Source organism: Miniopterus natalensis, chromosome 3 (assembly GCF_054644295.1).
Source record: "Miniopterus natalensis isolate mMinNat1 chromosome 3, mMinNat1.hap1, whole genome shotgun sequence".
Taxonomy (NCBI): Eukaryota; Metazoa; Chordata; class Mammalia; order Chiroptera; family Miniopteridae; genus Miniopterus; species Miniopterus natalensis.
In genome coordinates this window covers 101,491,674-101,509,873 of record NC_142083.1, presented here as the reverse complement: position 1 = coordinate 101,509,873, position 18,200 = coordinate 101,491,674, and the positions used below count along the sequence as shown (strand labels likewise).

General features: G+C 53.3%; 1 protein-coding gene across 2 annotated transcripts in view; it reads right to left on the bottom strand.

The window, feature by feature from the left end:
* Positions 1-18,200, bottom strand: part of PRKCB (protein kinase C beta) — a 273,228-nt gene that overhangs the window by 147,808 nt on the left and 107,220 nt on the right. For both annotated transcript variants that reach the window (XM_087815849.1, XM_087815848.1), the window contains exon 3: positions 591-673. In XM_087815849.1, coding sequence (XP_087671975.1) covers positions 591-673 — 83 coding nt within the window. The remainder of the gene's footprint in view (positions 1-590; positions 674-18,200) is intronic.

The following is an 18,200-nucleotide window of genomic DNA, read 5'->3' as shown; positions in this document are numbered from 1 at the left end:
TAGGCAGGAAATTTTACATTCCTACTATAAATGCAAAATCACTACTAGATACATTTTTCCATTCCAAAACAAACTCATAATGATTAAAACAAAAATTCTTTGCCTGTTTTATCTAGAAGCATCCCTTGTCCCACCCACAGCAGTCATACCGGGGGATGCACAGTAACAGGACAAAGTCATTTCCCCCTAGTTCTCGGGCCCTGGTACCAAGCATTCCACAGCAAAGGGCTCTCAAGAGCTTGCATGAAGGTCTAGCCAACTACCTCTCCCCCGCCCACCACTCTCCATGCCCCAGCTGTCAAGATGAAAAGACGTTTATGAGACTTATATAATCATATTAACCAATGTCACCCCAATAAATTCAATAAAAATTTTTTAGACATTTAGCAAAATCACAGTAGGGGAGCAGCTTGTTTCCTGTACGGTCACACCCCCTCTGGAAATGTTTTGTTTTTTGTTTTTTTCCATTAAAATGAAAAAATATAAGGACCATACATGCCTTGGAGTGAGACCACCCCAACTTCTTTGTCTCAGGGTCCTCACTTACCCCGACTGTGGACAAAGACAGGGGACCAGTGCCCGTTACTTACATCAGAGGCGGGACCCTTGTCAGCGCCTGGGCAGGAGAAAGTGACAAATTCATGGCACCGCTTGTGGACGACAAAACAGCAGACTGCAAAAGAGAAAATAAAGGTAGGAGAGAGGGAAGGAGGGAAGTGGAGAGAAGGAAGGGAGGGAGAGGGAAAGAGATGGTTAAAACCTGGAATTCACGACAAGTAAAGGCTTTATAGCAAAATAACAATGCCTTCTGCTCTGTGCCGGTCAAGCCCTTGGGTACCCCGACTTTACGTCTTGCAAACTAGTTAAGTTTCCAAAGTAACTGGGGGTCCAAAAGATGCCAGGTACCCAGCACTACACGCCCTTGAAGATCGCCCAAGTTGCCGGGTTTGGGGGCAGAACGTCTCTTAGGTCAGGCACCACGTGCAGTAGCTGGCCTGTGTTTGGGTTTACAGGCATAAGAAATGCACCTATGGAAACACCAGTCACACGCGGGGGGCTGCAGGTCACACGGACGGCACATAGGAGCACAGGCCACAGAGGCAGACGCGCCTCACCCCGCGCAAGCCCAGGGGTGCAGGCGGGGAGAAAGAAGCCGCGGTGTTCGCACCGTCGCATGAGCAGTTCCCGACCAAACGCACACGCACATCGGCTGGGTTCGAAGGTGTCTGAGTTACATGCATGGCTCTGCTATCTGGGGACCGCATCACTTGGGCAAAGGGACAGCCAGAGAATGGATACAAATAAAACGGATTTTTTGGTTCACGTTGTCTTTTGTAGTTTTGTTCTTCAAATCACCTCAAACGAACTCTAGACCGTGGGTTCCTGGAGGGTGGGTGCCATGCCGAAGGAACAGCATCTTTAATTTTATTCTATTTTTCAAAAAGAGTTCTACATTCAATATTATTTTATATTAGTTTCAGATGTACTGACGGTTCCAGAGGGGAGGGGGTTGGGGGCTGGGTGTAAAAGGCGAGGGACTGAGAAGTGCAGATGGGTAGTTACAGGGCAGTCACAGGGACGTGAAGTACAGCGCCGGGACGCAGTCAGTGACGCCACAAAACTGTGGTGTCGGATGGGTGCGAGATTTATCAGGATGACCACTTAGTAAGTTATATCACTGGGTTGTACACCTGAAACTAATATAATACTGTATGTCAACTGTAACTGAAAAATAAAAAATTATTTAAAGTCAAAAATAAGTAAAAGAGCTATAAAATTCATAAAAAAAAACTGCAAGGGGGGAAAAGCGGGGCAGAGGAGAAACATATATTCACAGAGATTTAAGAAACATGTCAACCAAATGCAACCTGTGGTCTTTGTTTGGATCCTAATTGAAATCAACAACTGGCTCAAAAATGTATGAGGCAGTGTCAGGAAAACAGTTACACCTCAGTCTGGTGATGTGAAGGAATTATTATCACTGATCTGGGCAGGAAGAGGGAAGGCAAACAGTTACCAAGGAGGGGACAAAAGTAATTTCAGCATCAGGTTTCTCATCCAGGGGCTTTAATTCCAGAATAGGACAGAGCAGTATCGTCAAACGTGTAGGAAAATGCACTTTGAACCTAAACCTCCTACAAAACATTCAAGTAAAAGTACAAAATAAAGACACTTCCAGAACACAAGAACTCAGACATCTTACTCCCTACAAAAGAACTATTAGGTATATACACACTGAAAATTAAAACAACGCACAACCAAAAAGTCAATAAAAGACGTGTGAGAAACGGAGGCGAGAGAACAAAAAGCTACAGGAGCAAGGAGGGGGAACCTGGGCCACGGGAAGGGGTGGGAGAGGGCCCGGGACTGAGTGCGCCCAGGCGACAGGTAGGAAGGACGTGCACCCGGCGCTCCGAGTGTGAGCAACTGAGACTAACTAAGAGTGGGAGGCCTGGGGGGGGTGGGGGGGCCAGTGGGGGGAAGGGGGGGCACCTGTATTCCTTTCAACAGTAAAGATAAATTTAAATTAAAAAAAATAATAGGAGTAGAAAGATTATGTATAACTTGTAGACTAAACTGGCCAAAGGAAACACAACCCAGCTGCACTTCAAAAGAGCCCCACGTGCCCCAACTTCACATAAATATTACTTCTTTCCATTTTTATGTGCACCACTTGCATTTCGAGCTCTTTGGGCCTCTGTAATTTCTTGGTGTCTGATGTGGCAGGGGAATCTAATTCGCCCTATTTTTCCAAATGGTAATCAGCTGTCCCAGCATCTTTTATTGAATAATTCATCCCTTCTCCACTGACTTCAAATGCCTACTTTATTATATGCTAAATAATTATACACACTGGAGTCTGTCTCCGGGCCTTCGGTTCCGTCCCCCTGGCCTGTTTTGTAACACAGCAACGTAAGTTTTAATGACAGGAGAAAATAGGGTGTGTCTTCCCTCCTTACCCTATTTTCTACATTTTCTTGGGCGTCACTGTATGTTTATCATTCCAAGTGAACTCTGGAAGCAGACGATGGGAATTTTTCCTGGAATTGTATTTAGTCAATCCCCCCACTCCCCAAAATTTATTGGAACTATGACTGAAGTCTTAAATTTAGAAATTAAATTGAAGATAACTGACACTTTTACAACGAGTCTTTCTATTGGGAACAAGGTGTCTCCTTGTTAAAATCTTATTTTCTGTCTCCCAATAGGGTCTTTGATTTTTCTTGACAGGTGCTACGCGTCTCAGTATTATCCGAGGGATCCCCTTTTTAGGCCGTTGTGATTTTAACATTTTTCCCACTTTGCTTTCCAACTGCTTATTGTTTACGACTAGGAGAGCAATGAGCTGGCGGCACCGTGGGTTTACTTTGTACACATTTTTTATTCGTTAACAGTTTTTCTGGGTTTTCCGTTTCCTTTGAGTTTTCCAGGAAGGGATGCATATTATTCCAAATAATAATACTTTTCGTTTTTCCTTTCTGGCAGGTATGCCTCTTTCTTACCCTTACCATATTTTTACACCCAGCACTTTCTGACCCGCGTGGAAAGAAGGAGACGACAGCGGATCGTCCTGTCCAGCCCTGCGCTTTCCCCGCTCCGCCTGTCCCTCACTGTCTCCTCAAACGGACTTTTGGAATTTATATTTTCCCTTGGAAATTGTCCATAGTGTTCTCCACTGTGTCTTAGGCTATTTTTCCCCAGGTTTGTCTTCTCCATTGTCTATTTTATTGTCTTATCATTTTAAAGAAGCAAATCATGTGTATATTTTTCAATGCTACTGGGGTTTTTTTGTACTTTATTAATTGCTACTTTTATTTCTCCTGTTTATTGTATTTGTCCTACTTCTTTCATTTGTATTACCTGTGTTACCTATTGGTTAGGAGCGTGAATTCTTGTTTTACGTCTCTAAGTGGTCAATCACGGTTTAATTTCTTCCTCGACTCAGAACTAGCTAGGAAAGCTGTTTCTCCCCCAACCCACCCCACCCATTTGTAAGTCGCCGATCTAATCTAAACCTTTCTTCAGAGACTCAGTTATGACCTTCATCACCCTTGTCTCCTAGAGGGGGGCAGGGGCTCATCCCCAGGGACCAGGCGTCTACCACACCCTTGGTACGTAACTGGTACATTGTAAATAAGTGTTTGGTGAATGAATGAACAAAAATTGAATGTCATCAGCCGTAGAAGTGGAAGAAAGGCCTGGGTCTATGCTGTCCATCAGTTTATGTTGTTCATCAGATTCCACATCTGAGTGAGATCGTGTGATCCTTGTCTTTCTCTGACTGGCTTATTCACTCAGCATAAAATAAACTCTGAAAAATTTTTTTTTAAAAAAGAAAAAAAAAGCCCAACCAACTTCAAGGTAGCTGTATCTCCTGGATGGCTGTCCACCTTCCACCACCATGGACAGAACCACGGACAAGGTCTCCCCAGGCAGCCACAGGAGAAACCCACGGGGTGGGATCAAGGCGCCAGTGGCCTGGCCGCCGGTGGCTCTGCAGCGGCTGGGAGCAGGCCTGGGAAAGCCCTTCACAGCGCGTGCTTCTGAGAAGCTGCGAGAACCAAATTTCCCATTAACTGGAGCACTTTAAAGAAAGGCAGGCGGGCTGGCTGGCTATTTAAAGAAACAAACTAAACCTTTTGTGATACAAATAAACGCCCCCTCATTTCTGTTTGGCAAATTGAGGGTAAGACCAGCTTTTCTTAAATAAGAGGAAACATTTCCCGAGCTGCTGAAACGCGCCAGGTCGTCCTTACGAACAGGTACCTAGAGCCAAGGATTCCCCGAGGCCTCCTGGTTCCTTCGCTGAGTCCTTGCTGGGGGCTGAGCTGGAGCCTCCTCTGAGCCCAGCCTCCCGCACTTTCTCTGGACGACACGCGGGGTCTCTAGCTCAACCGCCTGGGCGTGGGGGGGGGGGGGGGGCGCAGACCTCCTCAGCTCCGCAGAGGAGACGCAGGTCCCCAGCCCCATCCGCCTCCACCCCCCTTTTCAGTGTAAGATCAGGAAGGCTGCGGCAGGCTTGGTAGGTGAAAGCGTGCCCCCCCCAGAGAGGTCCCCATCCTCACCTCTGGAACTGGTGTTACCGCACATGGCAAAATGGACTTTGCAGGTGGATTCATTAAGGACCTTGAGGCCGGGGCGGGGGGGGGGGGGTCATCCTGCACTATCCTGTGGGCCCAGTGTGATCACAGGGTCCTCAGGCGGGAGGCGGGAGGTGAGGGCAAGAGGAGGTGGGAAGGGAGGTTGAAGTGCTGCGGTTGCTGGAAAGGGGGGGGGGGCTAGGAGCCGGAAAGGCAAGGAGCAGGTTGTCCACTAGAACCTCCTGGAAGGAAGACACCCCGCTGACACCTTGGTGTCAGCCCCGAAAGCCCACCTGCAGACTGCTGGCCTCCAGCGCTGCAAGATCAGCAACTGTGTCATCTGAAGCCCCTTGGTGTGGCCACTTGCTGCAGAGGCCCCAGGAAACTAACGCACCAGCCAAGGGCAGAAGCACGTGCCCGGCCCGGAAGCAGGAACCCACAGGCACAAGCCCAGGGGACCTGTCTGCAGAACCTGCCCCGAGCAAGCACGGGACCCCTAGCTCCACACCGCGCCCCACCCCAAATTCCCAACTAGTGCCCGTGATGAGCCCGCGGCATCCACAGCGGGCTGTCAAGTCATCCAAGTGCTATTTTGTTGTTTTTGGAGTTGATCCACCTCTTCTGCCCGAGTCTCACTGGGGTCACAGTGGAAAACTGACACCTTTGGGAAACCATCTTGGCCCCTAAATCCACATCACCCGAGACAGGATTTGCAGCGCAGGTCCCAGGTATCTGTGGCGGGAGGACAGGAGGACCCTCGGCCCTTTCCTTGGCTCTGCCTCTCTCAGGAGGCCCCTGAGCCAGTTCTCAGGGAAAGTCCGTCACCTGCAGGAGGTACAGGTCAGGCCTCCGGGACAGAGGGGCCTCGTCTGAGCACCCAATCACTCCGCCTTTCTGATTGTTTCCTTCTCCAAACTGGGCATAAAAACAGCTCCTACTCCTAAAAGGCTGAGTGCTTGGCGGCAGGGGCTCTGAGCTGGACGCGGTGTCCGGGAGGGTCCCTCTCTCGCCCCAGGCCAGGGCCGACTGGCTGCATGAAATCCCGCCTTGGGCCCAGGACGAGCGGCGCTTCCCCACTCGCCCCCCGGAACCATCCCTGATGGCCATTTCCCCCCAGTGCCTGGCCTGACTGGCATTCGGAAGCGCCCCGTGTGGCCATCTGCCTGGGTCTGCAAAGGGCTCTCACGTCCACAGCTGGAGCCGAGCCACGCGGCCACGGGAGGCAGCGGTGCGGTCCTCATCTGAGCGCGGGGCCCCGAGGCCCAGGCGCTCTGCCTGACGCCTTCCTCCCGCTCTCAGCTTCCGCCGAGCAGTCGTCTTCCAGCTCCTGGCTCCAGAAGACACCTCCCCTGCTTTCCTCACGCCCGCCATCCCGGCAGTTGCTGGAATCCCGCTGGCTCGTCCTTTCGAGCCTCCCGCGATGGCACGGGGCTGCCCTCAGCAGCTCACACGCGGAACTTGGCAATGAAGCCTCAACGGTCCCCCTGGAAAGTGCTGTGCCCCCTCAATAGCTCATCTCTAAGGACTAAACATCCCACAACCGCAGCGAAGATGGGCCCCGGTGCCGCACAACTGTCATGAGTCTTCATAGTGTGTGAACGCCCGCAGCGGGCGCAGTGTCAGCTCCCAACGACGAAGGCCGGTCCCCCCCTTCCAGAATGGGGGGCCGTGGTGCGGGCTCTGCGGCCAAGCTGCCTGGATCTACACCAGGCACCGCTGTTTATTAGCTGCGACCTTGAACAGGCCCACTGACCTTGCTGTGTCTCAGTTCCCTAGTCTGTGAAATAGAAATGACAACAGGACTTTTCTCATAGAGCTGTTACGAGGATGAGGGGGCCTGATCTCAGCAGTGTGTGGACACTAAGCACCCCTAATGGGTGCTAAGTTTTGTCCGTAGTGTTCCCACCTCCTCCCCTCCACCCCATGCAGCCTGCACACCCCTGGGCAACCCATCCTCTGGAAACTCCGCTTTGACACTGCGCCCCTGCTCCCACACGGTCACTGGCTGCCTGCTGCCTAAAGCCGCACTGTCCCACCTGGTTGCCACCATATTAAATAACGTTGAAAACTGAGTTCCTCACTCACACTAGTTACATGGCAAGTGCTTAACAGCCACCTGTAGCTAGAAACTACCATACTGGACACTCATCATGGAAAGGCTACTGGGCAGCTCTGGCCTGAGGCACGAAGCTCGAGTCCTGTGGCCCGGCATCCAGCCACAGCACAGCCGCCGTCTCTCTCAGTCCCATCTCTCCCTCCAGGACCCCACACGCTGGCCGGGCGAGCCTGTCCCCTTCCAGAGCGTATTTTATTCAGTCCCTAGTGTGTGAAATTGTTCCACAAACATGCGGATGCCCGCAGCCTGCCACATGCAGACCACAAAGGAAACAAGGCAGAGGAGCTCTGCTCTCCAACTAGCACACTGAAGGCCAGAGTGGAATAAAAATAGCACGTTCCATAGGACGTCAACGCAGTAGCCCGCAGGACACACACTGCTTGGCTTGCCCCACCTACCTTAGCGCAGGGTTACAAACTCAGATGCCTCCAGAGGCAGGCCTGTGGCTGAGTGAACCAAGCCCGGTGAGGTGCAGCCGGGAAGGGTGGCAGCCAGGCCGAACCAGGGCACATGCCTGTCCCAGGGACACTAGGCTTCATCCAACAGTAACCCTGGGATCACTGGTCCACTGTGGCCAGACAGGATTTTTTAAAAAAAACACTCGGTGCAGGCCATCCAAAGACATCTGAGCCCCCCAGTTTAGCAGCTCTGTTCTAACTGTACATCCTGACTCACGCGCTCCCACCTTGGTTACATACAATCTCCAAACTAAAATATCCCAACCACAGAAGGGGGACAGGACCACTTATTTTACACATGGCCGTGATGACAAGACCAGATTACCATGCCTGGTGTGCGCCAGCCTCATACCTAATTCTTAAGAAAAACATGAATGAATGTACTAACAATGAATGAAGACATGAATGACTGGGTTCTTGGGTCACCCACAAGGAATCACTGGCTATGGCTGGGTCAAAGGCACGCTGCGCGGGCTCGGAGGTCTGGCACGGCCCTGCGTGGCTGGCTTGGAGTGTGCAGCTGGAATTTCTTTTTAAAACAGTGTACCCTGCTTACAGTTTACAATTCCAGCATCACAGATAAGCGCACAGTTGAGAATCACTGCTCTGCATGTGAGCACATGTGTGACTCTACAAGTAGACATACAGAGGGGGACGGCTCTACTCTTTCTGGTGTTGATCTGTGTCCCACATGACACAATTCCACACCACCGCGCTCAGCCCTGGCTGCTCAGTGAGTCACCTGGAGTTTTTAAAACAAGTCAGAGCTCAGGTCCCACCTCCACAGACCCTGATTCATTCACTCGGGTGAGGGGAGGCTGAGGGCAGGTATATTTACCAGCTCCCCGGGGGACGGAATGTGGAAGAGCGTTGCTAATCCGCACACCGCCCATGCCTTTCCTCAAACCCACACATCCGGGGCCCATTCCGTCCCAGCACTTGGAGAACGGCCGCCTGTGTTCCCACAACTGCATCTATTGCATTGCATGAGCGGCTACCTGCTAATTACCCAGCCTTGCAGGGAATTTTGAAGATCTGGTGGCGCCCATTTCCTCCTGCAGGGGAGGGGGAAGACAGCGAACCTCATGTTTATCAACAGCCAGGCTCTAGGGAGGGAATGCAAAGGAAAAGCAATGACCTTGAAAGGGCAAGCAGCCGCAGGAAAGGAATGTTTTTGTTCATAATGTTCCCAAATTTATTTAATTAAGCAAGATAAAGCAGCAGGGCCGACAAGAGGTCCTCAGAAGTAAATAAACCAGTGAGAAGAAAGCCGCCCCCCACCCCCTGTGCTACACCCGCCCCAGGGAGGCAGCCCGGGGGCAGCTGCGGGAACATCCTGCTGGCTTGGATAACACGTGGAGACTTCATGACCCCGTGGCCTCCCCCTTTTGATCAGACCCCAAGGTGGGGCAGCAGGACACAATGACACAGCCTGAGAGGAAGCACCAACATCCCTTCATTCGCCAGCCATCTCCAGCCATACCCAGGCCCAGAGCGCGTGGACCAGAAGGCTTGGTCCTGAACCAAGTGTGCTGGGCATCTCCTGTTTCTGCCGGACAACCACCCATCTCTTTTGCTTCTCCTTTGGGGATCACCCGCCCTGAGCCCCAGTTAAGGCTGCCCTCACTCCCTGACTCCCCTGACATAAAACCCAGGCCACAGTGTGAATTCAGGGTGGGCATACAATTCAGGCCTCCCCCTGCAAGGACCAGCTTCAGGACTTGTGCTAGAACTATCAGGAAAGGGGACTTATTTCCCAGTAGTGTTGCTAAGCTGGTGGGAAATGAGTCTGCATCTGCCATCTTCACTATCACTAAGGAGAAGCTTCTCTGAGAATGAAGCCAACAAAGAGAAAAGTGGAGCCAAGAGATGACTGACCTGAGCACCTGGATCCAGCCGGGCCTGAAGGGAGAACCCCTCGGTTTTTCTATATGAGTCAACAGATCCCTCTTTAACTAACCAACTGAATGGAGTGTTTGTTTCTTGAGACCAAAGACTTCTGACTAATAAAACAAAGGAGAGAAGTTGGAGACTGGGCAGTGAGGGCCCTATTTTCTCCTGTGTTTCATGTATTCCTATAAATAAACCTCTTTCCTTTTCTAAATAGGGCTTTGGTGTTAAGAGCACTCGATCTGATCAGCACTGGTGAATGGAGGAGAGCTGGGATACAGCGATTCAAGCACCCCCAGTTCCCCTAGAGACACAGCCCTCGAGGCGGATGGCTGCACCTAGAAGTCCGCTCAGGTGGCAGAAAGTGCCGGGAGATAGAAGGTGGTACGGGTCTCCTTGATCCGCAGGCACCTATGACTTGGGCTTCTGTCGGGAGACGGGCAAGCCTGCCTTGCTGAGGGGAGTGGGGGGTGATGTACACCATCTGCTAGTCCCAGCTCCCCCTCCTGCTCGCGCAGGCGGGACCCCATAGCCTCAAGGACACGTGCTTTCCTTACATCACAATGAGCTACATCCGCCAACCTGTGCTTCTGAAGCTAAATTGCTTGAAGCCCAGAGATAAATTCACGTCAATCTCAGTCCCTCAACTCACTCAAAAAAGCCACTAGAGAAAGCTTAGTCCTCTGGCAGGTTTACCTGCAAGGACAGGTGGCCTGCTGTGTGAATACTGCCGAATACCACATCAAGGGCAGGGCCACGGAGATTACCGAGGGCCCGGTGGTCTGCCTGCCCAGCACCCCTGCCTCTTCTCCTGGTAACTGGCATGTTGGGTCTCCCCTGGAAAGCAGCCTTCCTCCGTCACATGCAGTCTTGCTGGGGCTGTCGGTCACGGTGCACAGCTCTCCCCTGGCCTAGGGGTGGCATGTGATCCGAGATCAGCCACTCACGCTCTTTCTCCTGCGGACGTGATTCTTGAATCAGTGGTGGCCCATTAGCTCCTGCCATCTCGATCTAAGAGCTGCTCTGGGCCCTGTACTTTCTAAGGCCTGGCATTGCATGAACAGCACCCCATACACTTCCAAGTGATTGTACATGACGACTAGACTCAATGTCTGTTGCTCACAAAGAACCAATTTAAAGACGTTTGATCGCACCCGATGCTGACGCGAGCATCCTTCTCACCACGTCCCAGAGAGTCACCAGCTTCTCATGCCCACTCCACCTCCCCAGAGCAGCCAACATTAGAAAGTCCTTCAGCCTCCCCCCGAATGCCGGCTCCTGCCCTCTGGGGCCCCCCTCCTGCTCCCCCCACCCTCACCTATTGGCACTCCTCAGGCTCTGTCCCAGGTGCTGGCCTCTACCTCGGACACCCTCCCCAGGCCATCTCGTCAATCCACAGGACTTCACACTCGGCCCACGCTGGTGGCTCCCACCTCTGTTCCTCTCCCCGAGCCCCACGCCCATCCAGCCACCTGCACCTCAGCACCACCATTTGTACATCAAACTGGTCCAAGTCCTTGTTCTTCTGTCTCACTTCTGACGCTTCCTGTCTCGGGATGAGCCGCCCACCTCCTCCCTCAGCCCCACTGCTCCCTTCCAACCACCAGCGCTGTCAAAGCCAACTCCAAATTACCACTCGGAGCCAGCCGACTGCGCTCCGTGAAGACAGCAGCCCCTGCTGCGTCCTCTGGAGCTGTTTACCTGACTCGTACCACCCCTCAGGTCTGACTAAATGTCACTGCCTCAGAGAGTCTCCCCTGACCCACTAGTCTACGCAGACCGGGTGCATTCCCTAGGCCTTCACCTCTCCAAGCCACTTTATTTTTTTCAATAATAAAATGTGGATTTAAAAAGTTCCTAACTAAGCAACTGAGGTGTCCATGAATAGACGAATAAATAAAGAAGGTGTGGTACCTATATACAGTGGAATATTAGGCAGCAATAAAAAATGAATGAAACCGTGCCACCTGCAATGACATAAATAGACCTAGAGGATATTATGCTCAGTGAAACAAGTCAGGCACAGAAAGACAAATATAAATGATTTCACGTATAGGTGGAATCTAAAAACAAAACAAAACAAAAACAGACTCATAGAAACAGAAACCCAAGGGATGGTTACCAGGGGGAGGGGGGAGGGGGTGGGTGAAAGGGGGAGGGGACATAGTCAATAATATTGTAATAAGTTCGCATGGCGACAGATGGTTACCAGGATCAGTGGGGGGATCACATTGTAAGGCATAAAAGTGTCAACTGAAACTAATATAACCAGTTTTAAGATTATATGCCAACTATACCTAAATAAAAAAGTAAATTTATAAAAAGTCCCTACTCATATTGTTGCTGGGAGATTAAACGCAACAACATATTAAAAACTTTAACAGAAAAAATAAGCCTAACACAGTAACTTGCACAAAGTAGGTTCATCATAAATATTAGCTATTGCTTTTATCGCTGTTATGACTGCTAATCATAACAGCTTTCATTCCCAACTGTTAACTCCACGTAGGTAGCAGACCGCACGCTCCCTTCACTCTGACATCCCGAGTGCAGGCACAGAGCAGGATCCCGGTGGCATTCCCCTGCCTGGCGGTGGGTGCAGATTGAGGCCGCCAACCACCCCCCGCCGTTTCTCCAGCATGGACCCCTCGCAAACCAAACCCTGGTTTCCTCCCAGTGCACTTGCGCATGCAGGACGCAGCCTTCTCACTGCCACCCTAGGTGCCCCGAGACACAGTCAAGTCAGAGCAAAACGTCCTCACGATGGAGACTTTCCACTTGCTTTCTTTTTTATTTGACTAAGACAGTTGAGAGTGGAAAATTTAAGTACAGAAAAAAAAACTGGAAGGAAACACATAAAGTGTTGACAGTTACCTCTGGTTGCAAGAACTTTAGGGTTCTGTCCTTGTTATAATTCTGTACTTCCCTAATATTATAAAACAATAAAGCAAACTTCAATCAACTCATGAGGTATAATTTAATACCAGAAGCATAGCACTTCAGAGGTACAGTTCAGTGAGCTTTGACAGATGTATTACGCCCGAGTAATCGCCACCACCGTCGAGGCCTGGGACCCCACCCCACCCCAGGAGCTCTCTGTGCCCTTTTACAATTAATCCCCCCGCCCACCCCCAGCCCTCGGCAGCCGCCCACGGGCTCTATTCCTGCAGATTAATGCAACCAGGCTCTGTATATTTCGTGTCTGCCTTCTTTCACTCAGAATAATGCTTTAATTATTGATAACAGTTGCCAGTATCGGTGGTTAGTTTGTTTTTACATATGGTTATCCTAAAGTTTGTTTATCCATTCATATGTTGATCAGTATTTGGGTTTTTTCCCAGGCTTCTGGCTATTAAAATAACACTGCTATGAACATTTATTTTTATGTCTTTGTGTGGGCACATAATTGAACTGATGTTGGTAAATACCTAGAAGTAAAATGGCTGTGTCATATGTTAACTCTGTGTTTACCTTCAAAAGAAACTGCCACTGTTTCCCAAAGTTATTGTACCATTTTATTTTTTAGAATAAAAACAATTCAATACATTATTTTTAAGAGGTTTATATGCCTGTTGGAGTCTCAGCAGGAAATGGGATTCAGCCTGGATGTTCAATTAAAGACACTAACAACCAACAACCATAGAAAACTGTTACCACACTCAGGATTACAGGTAAAAATCTCGTGAAATGATGTCACGAGAGCCCAGAGAGAGCTGAACCAAGGGAGAGGGACACCTGCCAGGAGCTGTCACCCGGAGGGGCCGGAGCGGAGGGAGGGAGGTGAGGGTGCAACTGCTCCAAAATCTCTCCCCTCCTGCCCTCTGGTCTCTTGCTGCCCAGCCAAGCCAGGGAGCCGGGCAGTGCCGCCCGAGGGGTCCGCCTCCCAGGGCACAGGGCAGGGCTGAGGAGGGTGGAGAAGGGTGGCCCTGGACAAGGCGTCAGGGAGGGACAGACACCGCCTGTCCTCAGAGGAGCGAGAAGAAGAACAAGGAGGAGATCTGCCCTGCTCCCAGCGTCCCTACTTCTGCACTTTGGGGCCATTATCAAGTAAAGGAAGGGTGACTGGAACACAGACCCTGCGACACCACGACAGCCGATGTGGTAGCTGAGGGCAGAGCGTCTACGGCATGGACACGCTGGACAAAGGGAGGGCTCACCTCCGGGGTGGACGGAGCGCGACTCCCAGAGTTCATCACTCTACTCAGGAAGGTGCACAGGTTACACTAACGAATGGTTATTTCTGGAATTTTCCGTGTACTGTTCTCAGACCACAGTTGGCTGTGGGTAACTGGAACCTCGGGAACTGAAGCCATGGGTAAGGGGAGGACTGCGTATCCGAAGCCTGTGCTAAGCATGCATAGGAGCATCTCATGTCACCCTCACAGCCACAGAAAGTAAGGCTACTGTTACCCCACTTCACGTGTAAGAAAAGCTGAGACTTACGCAGGTTCAGAAAACCTGCCCAGGGGCTCCAGAGGTTAGCCAGGCCCTGACCACTCCTCCACTGGCGCCCTCAGGGGGGTCCCAAGACTCGGGCTCCAGTGCTCCCCCCATGTGGTGAGAACAAGCCATTCTGTGCCTCAGTCTCCCCACCTGTGTGCCCTCCCCTTGGGATCACTGTGAGAATTTCACACAGACCAGGCAGCAAACACTGGTTTCGAGCCGCAGGGGTCTCATGACGCCAGGATCCCTCATCTGGTAGGGGCTGCAGCAGTTCCTTTAAACCAGGATCTGGGGGCTCAGAGAAACTCGCCGAATCTTAAAGCCACCTGTCCAAGATTAAAGAGCTAGTGAGAGGCAGAGGGGGGTCTGCACTCAGGTCTAAGTGTCCCCAAAGCCACACCGCCCTCAGGGAAGAGCAGGGGGTGAATGTGCTTACGGAAGGTGAGCGGCCACGTTTCGCGCACGGGAGTTTGGCTCCGGTGTGCGGCTGGCCCGTCGGCAGGGACGCGGCTCAGCTCCCAGGCAGCCGCCCCAATGTGCTTCCCTCTGTCGCCAGCGCTTCCACCTGCAGACCCCGCCCAAGCCCAGGCGCTGCCCTGGGCAAGCACCCACCGGACTCGGTACCTTCACTGGCCTTCTGAGTGTATGGATGTGGGGTCCTAGCAGGTGCTTCTACCCTTCGGTGCCTTCTCGGAGCCAACACTAACCTTCGGCACCTCTACACATTTCCCAAGAAACCCAACAAGGTCTAAACTAAACACAAACACACAGCAGCCTCCCGTCTCGAAGGCAGCATTCCCGTCACGTCCCCGTGCCCTGTCACCTGAGCAACACTCATCCTCAGCGCTCTGCGAAGCCTCTCTTGCTTTGTACTCTGCCAAAGGTTCCGATTTTTCTGAGCTGGCACTGACACGACACAGAAAGGAGCGTGTGAGCCACGAGGGCTTCAAAAATAGCCTGGAACTTTTCAAGGAAGGGCCCGTAGTGGGATGACAAGCAGCTATCTGCATCACAAAGCACCGTGTCCCAGAGCCAGGCACAAGCCCACCCTCCCCCCACACACACACCGTCAATCACGCCTGAAATATCCTGTGCGTGGGAGGCTGGGGAGATAATGGCTCCATCAATGAGGCTCGGAGGACCGGGGGGTGCACTCCATCCCGTGGGGCAGGTTCCACTGACAACAGGTCAGTTTTGCTTGGAGTTAACCCACTGGTAACAAATGGCGATGACGGGGGGACAACAGGAGCGAAGACCTACTGACGGCAGCAGCAACGGCCAACAATACTGACAGGCTGCCTACTGTGTGCCCAGCATTGCGCTAAGCTCTCCACGTGGATCAAGTCACTTAATGTTAGGAATCACTAACATCCCCGTTTTTCAGATGAGAAAAGTGAGACATAAGGAGCTGAGTAACTTGACAGCTAGTGACAGTCCGGCTGGGACGCGGGCCAGATGGCGCCAGGGTCGCTGCTCTCACCTGCACCTGCACCTCATCCTCCCCCCAAGAGCACCACCCCGGGCCCACTGCAGGGGAGGGAGGGCAATCTCTCTGGATCCTAAAACCGTCTGGAGAGACAATGCGCAGAACCACTTTCTCTGGACCCCTAGGAGCGACTTGAGACCCTCGGAGCCTCGGCACTGACTGGCCTGGTACCATTTCCCAGGCACAGCTGAGCGCGCAGCCTCCAGCAGCTCCCGAGGCAGGCGGCCGAGGACCCTCCGCTTCCACGGCACACTGCGCAGCGGGGCGCCGGCTGCCCCGCGCCTTCCCCAGGCCCACTCTCACCTGACTGCTGTGATCTGACCCTGGGCCGGGGCGCTAACCCCTGCAGGAGTAATCACCAGTCCTCACTGCCCCTGGTCTCCAGCTGGGCTCAGCCAGCGGGAGGGAGAGGCCGGGGTACCCCCTCCCCCTCTTCCTCGCCTAGATGGTGCCACTGGAGAGCAGCTTCGCCCCTCCAGGCGCTCCACCCTATTTCCTCGCCTGCGCCTCCCTCCCGGGAGGCGTTAAATAGCACCTCCAGTAAGCTTTCTCCAGTGAGGCCGCCAGGGGGTTCTGTCTCCTGCTGGGATCCTGACAGGGGCGACCACATTTTCCCAGGAATCTCGCCACTGTCTCCCAGAACCTCCCGCTGCGAGGAATTGTTCCTGCTGATGTCCTAAATGTCTTTTCCCCTCAATTCTATTCCCAAGCCTTCCCACACAGGCTTTTAGATCAGTTCTCCACTTTTAAAAGACTCAGGCAACAAAGATAATTAATTCTCTGCTTCAAAGACCGCTCCCCACCCACTGCATTTTCTCTGCGTCACCGCCGCCACCCGGTTCCCCCACAGTGACTACAGGGAAGCTGCTTCCGTCCTCCGGGGGATGGGACCCAGCCGCAGCTGCTGTCCCCAGGAAGGGTGAGAAGGAACATTCGAACTCACGGCCTGCAACCCGCACCGTGGGCAGCAAAGCCACGCAAACCTCCACGGGGAGAGGGAGGGACACCCTCTGCGCCAACAGCCAGCCGCAGCCAGAGGCCCCCGCCCGGAGCCGCGTGAGGAGCACCTGCAGCAGGGGCTGCAAACGGGGGCCCGCACTGTGCCTCCTCAGACAGTGTGCACCCACTGCCAGCGGCCGAGGTAGGAGAGTTCGTGGATTTTAAAAGTCTAAGTTTCTAGCTTTTCTTTCCCCAAATCGGAAGTTATAGCAACAACGGTCCACGTTGTCACGTGGCGGCAGAGCACTTGGACCTGAGTGCACCACTAAAGTGTTAACTCCTGCTCTATCCTGTGCCTAGAACGGTGCGGGGCACACGGAGGGCTGGGCGAACGTGTGCTGGATCCAGGACGAGCGACACCCCTCAGACGAGCGGGGGCTCTCCAGGTCACAGCAGCCCCCGCCTCACTCGCTCACACTCAAGCTCCTTTCCCGGCCCTGCGCGCCGTGGAGTTTGAGGCCCCCCAACTTATAGTGTGGATTTAGAGTCGGGCAAGGCACAGCCCTTGCTCATCAGAAGTGAAAGGGTAGAGGGGAGAGTAACAGTGACCACCACGTACAGAGCAGGCACTGTGTGCCAAGCACTGCTCTAAATGTTTCCACAGGCTGGCTCCTGGCTCCTCACACAGCCATGTGGGGTGCTGCCAAAATTCCTTCTGTGCAGACGAGGAGGGTGAGGCACAGAGAGATGGAGCGACTTGTCCAAGACTGCACAGCAGCGCGGGAGAGGCCGGATCCAAATGAGGCAGCCTAGCCCCGAGCACATAAAAATAACCACGTGATGATGCCGGGCAGAGCCAGGCAACGAAGGCCCTCCGCTGGGTGCTCAGAGCCCCAGGACGCCGCTCCCGGTGCCCCGCTGGGATTCTGTGACTTCGTGGTTGGAGGCGGCGAGGAGCTGGATCCCCTCCACGTACCTTCGGCTGATCTCACGGAAGCCACTTGGAGCAGCCATCTGAGAAGGTGCTTTAAGAGCACAGTTTCTGCCTCCAGCTTAGCACCCTCCCCACCCCCTACCCCCGCCCTCACCACCGAGGCCGCCTTAGTTTTGCCGCAACAAGCGTGTGGGTCACTGACAGTCCCGCTGGCACTGCGGGCTGCAGGGCGCAGGGAGAGGTCCCGCGCTCGGCTGACCTACTTGGACCGAGGGCTGCGGGGCCGAGCGCTGAGAGCCGCAGGGAGGAAGCGTCCACTCTGAGCGGCGGAGCGGCTGACGCTAGCAGCTGGGGGAGCGCCGAGCGGCAGGGTCTGGCTGCAGTGGGGAGAGGAGGCACCGGCTCAGATCTGGCAGCTTCCGGAGTGGGCGGAGGGTGGAGGGAAGGCTCAGGGAACACACAGGCGGCTCCAGCTGGAGCCCCAGCTCCTGTTCCACCAGCTCCACGCCTTCCCGGGCCTCCGTTCCCTCCTCTGCACAGTGGGGCGGATCAAGCTTTCAGATTTGCCCACACGTGATTCACCCACTTGTCCACTCCTGGGTCACCAGGCCTGGGCCGAAGGTGCATCGCACGCAGGCCCCGCCCAGACGTCACTGTCCGCGGGCGCGGGGCTGGTGGGCGAGGCCTCCGCCCTCTGGGGAGGTGCTCCCCAGAACCCCATCCCAGCTTCCTCACCTCTGGAATGGAGATCACAATGCTGGCTTCGAAGGTTACTGACAAACTGAAGTTATGTTCTGTCCGTGTCAGTACAAAACAGCAGGCGTTTCCTGAACGTATCGAGCGCCAAGCAGCG